Source organism: Hemibagrus wyckioides, linkage group LG25 (genome assembly GCF_019097595.1).
Source record: "Hemibagrus wyckioides isolate EC202008001 linkage group LG25, SWU_Hwy_1.0, whole genome shotgun sequence".
In the NCBI taxonomy this organism is placed as follows: Eukaryota; Metazoa; Chordata; class Actinopteri; order Siluriformes; family Bagridae; genus Hemibagrus; species Hemibagrus wyckioides.
Window position 1 is genome coordinate 2,728,392 of NC_080734.1, and position 7,500 is coordinate 2,735,891.

The 7,500-nt window shown below is 38.7% G+C and overlaps 1 protein-coding gene across 2 annotated transcripts in view; it reads right to left on the bottom strand.

Annotated features, from left to right (window-relative positions):
- The window catches only part of prima1 (proline rich membrane anchor 1), a 35,463-nt gene that overhangs the window by 25,609 nt on the left and 2,354 nt on the right, over window positions 1-7,500 (bottom strand). For both annotated transcript variants that reach the window (XR_009203591.1, XM_058379778.1), the window contains exon 2: window positions 7,221-7,371. Coding sequence is in view for 1 of the 2 variants with exons in the window: in XM_058379778.1 (XP_058235761.1) it covers window positions 7,221-7,371 (151 nt within the window). In the remaining variant the exon portion in view is untranslated. The remainder of the gene's footprint in view (window positions 1-7,220; window positions 7,372-7,500) is intronic.

A 7,500-nucleotide genomic window follows, 5' to 3' on the forward strand; every position in this document is an offset into this window, starting at 1 on the left:
GTAACTGAACAAACGTAAACATGTGTGTAACTGAACAAACGTGAACGTGTGTATAACTGAACAAACGTAAACGTGTGTATAACTGAACAAACGTAAACGTGTGTGTAACTGAACAAACGTGAACGTGTGTGTAACTGAACAAACGTAAACATGTGTGTAACTGAACAAACGTAAACGTGTGTAACTGAACAAACGTGAACATGTGTGTAACTGAACAAACGTGAACATGTGTGTAACTGAACAAACATGTAACTGAACAAACATGTAACTGAACAAATGTGAATGTGTGTGTAACTGAACAAATGTGAACATGTGTGTAACTGAACAAACGTAAACGTGTGTGTAACTGAACAAACGTAAACGTGTGTAACTGAACAAACGTAAACGTGTGTGTAACTGAACAAACGTAAACGTGTGTGTAACTGAACAAACGTAAACGTGTGTAACTGAACAAATGTGAACATGTGTGTAACTGAACAAATGTGAACATGTGTGTAACTGAACAAACGTAAACGTGTGTGTAACTGAACAAATGTGAACGTGTGTGTAACTGAACAAACGTAAACGTGTGTAACTGAACAAATGTGAACGTGTGTGTAACTGAACAAACGTGAACATGTGTGTAACTGAACAAATGTGAACGTGTGTGTAACTGAACAAACGTGTAACTGAACAAACGTGAACATGTGTATAACTGAACAAATGTAAACGTGTGTGTAACTGAACAAACGTGTAACTGAACAAACGTGAACGTGTGTGTAACTGAACAAACGTGAACGTGTGTGTAACTGAACAAACGTAAACATGTGTGTAACTGAACAAACGTGAACGTGTGTATAACTGAACAAACGTAAACGTGTGTATAACTGAACAAACGTAAACGTGTGTGTAACTGAACAAACGTGTAACTGAACAAACGTGAACGTGTGTGTAACTGAACAAACGTGAACATGTGTGTAACTGAACAAACGTGAACGTGTGTATAACTGAACAAACGTAAACGTGTGTGTAACGGAACAAACGTGTAACTGAACAAACGTGAACGTGTGTGTAACTGAACAAACGTGAACGTGTGTGTAACTGAACAAACGTAAACATGTGTGTAACTGAACAAACGTAAACGTGTGTAACTGAACAAACGTGAACATGTGTGTAACTGAACAAACGTGAATGTGTGTGTAACTGAACAAACATGTAACTGAACAAATATGTAACTGAACAAACGTAAACGTGTGTGTAACTGAACAAACGTGAACGTGTGTGTAACTGAACAAACGTGAATGTGTGTGTAACTGAACAAACATGTAACTGAACAAACGTAAACGTGTGTGTAACTGAACAAACGTAAACGTGTGTGTAACTGAACAAACGTAAACGTGTGTAACTGAACAAATGTGAACATGTGTGTAACTGAACAAACGTAAACGTGTGTAACTGAACAAATGTGAACATGTGTGTAACGGAACAAACGTAAACGTGTGTAACTGAACAAATGTGAACGTGTGTGTAACTGAACAAACGTGAACATGTGTGTAACTAAACAAATGTGAACATGTGTGTAACTGAACAAATGTGAACGTGTGTGTAACTGAACAAATGTGAACATGTGTGTAACTGAACAAACGTAAACATGTGTAACTGAACAAACGTAAACGTGTGTAACTGAACAAATGTGAACGTGTGTGTAACTGAACAAACGTGAACATGTGTAACTGAACAAATGTGAACGTGTGTGTAACTGAACAAACGTGAACATGTGTGTAACTGAACAAACGTGAACATGTGTGTAACTGAACAAATGTGAACGTGTGTGTAACTGAACAAACGTGAACATGTGTAACTGAACAAATGTGAACGTGTGTGTAACTGAACAAACGTGAACATGTGTGTAACTGAACAAACGTGAACATGTGTGTAACTGAACAAACGTAAACGTGTGTAACTGAACAAATGTGAACGTGTGTGTAACGGAACAAACGTAAACATGTGTGTAACTGAACAAACGTGAACATGTGTGTAACTGAACAAACGTGAACGTGTGTGTAACTGAACAAACGTGAACATGTGTGTAACTGAACAAACGTGAACATGTGTGTAACTGAACAAACGTAAACGTGTGTAACTGAACAAATGTGAACGTGTGTGTAACTGAACAAACGTGAACATGTGTGTAACTGAACAAATGTGAACGTGTGTAACTGAACAAACGTAAACATGTGTGTAACTGAACAAACGTAAACGTGTGTAACTGAACAAATGTGAACATGTGTGTAACTGAACAAACGTAAACAAGTGTAACTGAACAAACGTAAACGTGTGTAACTGAACAAATGTGAACGTGTGTGTAACTGAACAAACGTGAACATGTGTGTAACTGAACAAACGTAAACGTGTGTAACTGAACATATGTGAACGTGTGTGTAACGGAACAAACGTAAACGTGTGTAACTGAACAAACGTAAACGTGTGTAACTGAACAAACGTGAACGTGTGTGTAACTGAACAAACGTGTAACTGAACAAACGTGAACGTGTGTGTAACTGAACAAACGTAAACATGTGTGTAACTGAACAAACGTGAACGTGTGTGTAACTGAACAAACGAAAACGTGTGTAACTGAACAAACGTAAACGTGTAACTGAACAAACGTAAACGTGTGTAACTGAACAAACATGTAACTGAACAAACATGTAACTGAACAAACGTGAACGTGTGTGTAACTGAACAAACGTGAATGTGTGTGTAAGTGAACAAACATGTAACTGAACAAACGTAAACGTGTGTGTAACTGAACAAACGTAAACGTGTGTGTAACTGAACAAACGTAAACGTGTGTAACTGAACAAACGTAAACGTGTGTAACTGAACAAACGTGTAACTGAACATATGTGAACGTGTGTGTAACGGAACAAACGTAAACGTGTGTAACTGAACAAACGTAAACGTGTGTAACTGAACAAACGTGTAACTGAACAAACGTGAACGTGTGTGTAACTGAACAAACGTGAACGTGTGTGTAACTGAACAAACGTAAACGTGTGTAACTGAACAAACGTAAACGTGTGTAACTGAACAAACGTAAACGTTTGTAACTGAACAAACGTAAACGTGTGTAACTGAACAAACATGTAACTGAACAAACATGTAACTGAACAAACGTGAACGTGTGTGTAACTGAACAAACGTGAATGTGTGTGTAAGTGAACAAACGTAACTGAACAAACGTAAACGTGTGTGTAACTGAACAAACGTAAACGTGTGTGTAACTGAACAAACGTAAACGTGTGTGTAACTGAACAAATGTAAACGTGTGTAACTGAACAAATGTGAACATGTGTGTAACTGAACAAACGTAAACGTGTGTGTAACTGAACAAATGTGAACATGTGTGTAACGGATCAAACGTAAACGTGTGTGTAACTGAACAAATGTGAACGTGTGTGTAACTGAACAAACGTGAACATGTGTGTAACTGAACAAATGTGAACGTGTGTAACTGAACAAACGTAAACATGTGTGTAACTGAACAAATGTGAACATGTGTGTAACTGAACAAACGTAAACATGTGTGTAACTGAACAAACGTAAACGTGTGTAACTGAACAAACGTAAACATGTGTGTAACTGAACAAACGTAAACGTGTAACTGAACAAACGTAAACGTGTGTGTAACTGAACAAACGTAAACGTGTGTGTAACTGAACAAATGTGAACATGTGTGTAACTGAACAAACGTGAACATGTGTGTAACTGAACAAATGTGAACGTGTGTGTAACTGAACAAATGTGAACATGTGTGTAACTGAACAAACATGAACATGTGTGTAACTGAACAAACGTGAACATGTGTGTAACTGAACAAATGTGAACATGTGTGTAACTGAACAAACGTAAACATGTGTGTAACTGAACAAATGTGAACGTGTGTGTAACTGAACAAATGTGAACGTGTGTGTAACTGAACAAATGTGAACGTGTGTGTAACTGAACAAACGTAAACATGTGTGTAACTGAACAAATGTGAACGTGTGTGTAACTGAACAAACGTAAACATGTGTGTAACTGAACAAATGTGAACGTGTGTGTAACTGAACAAATGTGAACATGTGTGTAACTGAACAAACGTAAACATGTGTGTAACTGAACAAACGTGAACATGTGTGTAACTGAACAAACGTAAACATGTGTGTAACTGAACAAATGTGAACGTGTGTGTAACTGAACAAACGTAAACGTGTGTAACTGAACAAATGTGAACGTGTGTGTAACTGAACAAACGTGAACATGTGTGTAACTGAACAAACGTGAACATGTGTGTAACTGAACAAACGTGAACGTGTGTGTAACTGAACAAATGTAAACATGTGTGTAACTGAACAAACGTAAACGTGTGTGTAACTGAACAAACGTAAACGTGTGTGTAACTGAACAAATGTGAACGTGTGTGTAACTGAACAAACGTGAACATGTGTGTAACTGAACAAACGTGAACGTGTGTGTAACTGAACAAACGTGAACATGTGTGTAACTGAACAAACGTGAACATGTGTGTAACTGAACAAACGTGAACATGTGTGTAACTGAACAAACGTGAACATGTGTGTAACTGAACAAACGTGAACATGTGTGTAACTGAACAAACGTGAACATGTGTGTAACTGAACAAACGTGAACATGTGTGTAACTGAACAAACGTGAACATGTGTGTAACTGAACAAACGTGAACATGTGTGTAACTGAACAAACGTGAACATGTGTAACTGATCAAACGTGAACATGTGTGTAACTGAACAAACGTAAACATGTGTAACTGATCAAACGTGAACATGTGTGTAACTGAACAAATGTGAACATGTGTGTAACTGAACAAACGTGAACATGTGTAACTGATCAAACGTGAACATGTGTGTAACTGAACAAACGTAAACGTGTGTAACTGAACAAATGTGAACGTGTGTGTAACTGAACAAACGTGAACATGTGTGTAACTGAACAAACGTGAACATGTGTGTAACTGAACAAACGTGAACGTGTGTAACTGAACAAACATGTAACTGAACAAACATAAACGTGTGTAACTGAACAAACGTAAACGTGTGTAACTGAACAAACATAAACATGTGTGTAACTGAACAAACGTAAATGTGTGTGTAACTGAAAAAACGTGAACGTGTGTGTAACTGAACAAACGAAAACGTGTGTAACTGAACAAACGTAAACGTGTGTAACTGAACAAACTTGAACGTGTGTGTAACTGAACAAACGAAAACGTGTGTAACTGAACAAACGTAAACGTGTAACTGATCAAACGTGAACATGTGTGTAACTGAACAAATGTGAACATGTGTGTAACTGAACAAACGTGAACATGTGTGTAACTGAACAAACGTGAACATGTGTGTAACTGAACAAACGTGAACATGTGTAACTGATCAAACGTGAACATGTGTGTAACTGAACAAACGTAAACATGTGTAACTGATCAAACGTGAACATGTGTGTAACTGAACAAATGTGAACATGTGTGTAACTGAACAAACGTGAACATGTGTAACTGATCAAACGTGAACATGTGTGTAACTGAACAAATGTGAACATGTGTGTAACTGAACAAACGTGAACATGTGTGTAACTGAACAAACGTGAACATGTGTGTAACTGAACAAACGTGAACATGTGTGTAACTGAACAAACGTGAACATGTGTGTAACTGAACAAACGTAAACGTGTGTAACTGAACAAATGTGAACGTGTGTGTAACTGAACAAACGTGAACATGTGTGTAACTGAACAAACGTGAACGTGTGTAACTGAACAAACATGTAACTGAACAAACATAAACGTGTGTAACTGAACAAACGTAAACGTGTGTAACTGAACAAACATAAACATGTGTGTAACTGAACAAACGTAAATGTGTGTGTAACTGAAAAAACGTGAACGTGTGTGTAACTGAACAAACGTGAACGTGTGTGTAACTGAACAAACGAAAACGTGTGTAACTGAACAAACGTAAACGTGTGTGTAACTGAACAAACTTGAACGTGTGTGTAACTGAACAAACGAAAACGTGTGTAACTGAACAAACGTAAACATGTGTAACTGAACAAACGTGAACGTGTGTGTAACTGAACAAATGTGAACATGTGTGTAACTGAACAAATGTGAACATGTGTGTAACTGAACAAACGTGAACATGTGTGTAACTGAACAAACGTGAACATGTGTAACTGATCAAACGTGAACATGTGTGTAACTGAACAAACGTAAACATGTGTAACTGATCAAACGTGAACATGTGTGTAACTGAACAAATGTGAACATGTGTGTAACTGAACAAACGTGAACATGTGTAACTGATCAAACGTGAACATGTGTGTAACTGAACAAATGTGAACATGTGTGTAACTGAACAAACGTGAACATGTGTGTAACTGAACAAACGTGAACATGTGTGTAACTGAACAAACGTGAACATGTGTGTAACTGAACAAACGTGAACATGTGTGTAACTGAACAAACGTGAACATGTGTGTAACTGAACAAACGTGAACATGTGTAACTGAACAAATGTAAATGTGTGTAACTGAAAAAATGTAAACGTGTGTAACTGAAAAAACTTGAACGTGTATGTAACTGAACAAACGAAAACGTGTGTAACTGAAAAAACGTAAACGTGTGTAACTGAAAAAATGTGAACGTGTGTAACTGAACAAACGAAAACGTGTGAAACTGAACAAACATAAATGTGTGTGTAGAGAAGAGTCTGGGTGGAGGAGGTGGAGGAGGAGGTGTGGGGTAACAGTGTATGTGTGTGTCTATGTATGTGTGTATGTGTGTGTGTGTGTGTGTGTGTGTGATCTGACCTGTAGGAGAGAAGAGTCTGGGTGGAGGAGGTGGAGGAGGAGGTGGGGGTAAGTGTGTGTGTGTTTGTGTGTGTGTGTGTCTTTGTGTGTGTGTGTGTGTGTGTGTGTGATCTGACCTGTAGGAGAGAAGAGTCTGGGTGGAGGAGGTGGAGGAGGAGGTGGGGGTAAGAGTGTGTGTGTGTGTTTGTGTGTGTGTGTGTCTTTGTGTGTGTGTGTGTGTGTGTGTGTGATCTGACCTGTAGGAGAGAAGAGTCTGGGTGGAGGAGGTGGAGGAGGAGGTGGGGGTAACAGTGGGTGTGTGTGTGTGTGTGTGTGTGTGTGTGTGCGTGGGTGTGTGTGTGTGTGTGATCTGACCTGTAGGAGAGAAGAGTCTGGGTGGAGGAGGTGGAGGAGGAGGTGGGGGTAACAGTGGGTATGGTCTGCAGGGGCAGGGCAGGTTGCAGGTGTTCTCCAGGTGAACAGCAGGAGCTCCAGAGCAGGACTTCTGCAGTTCTCCATGAGCGCACTGAGGACGAGACGAGAGCAGGGTCAGGAACACACTCATCACTTTAATCACCTCATCTATCTATCTATCTATCTATCTATCTATCTATCTATCTATCTATCTATCTATCTATCTATCTATCTATCTGTC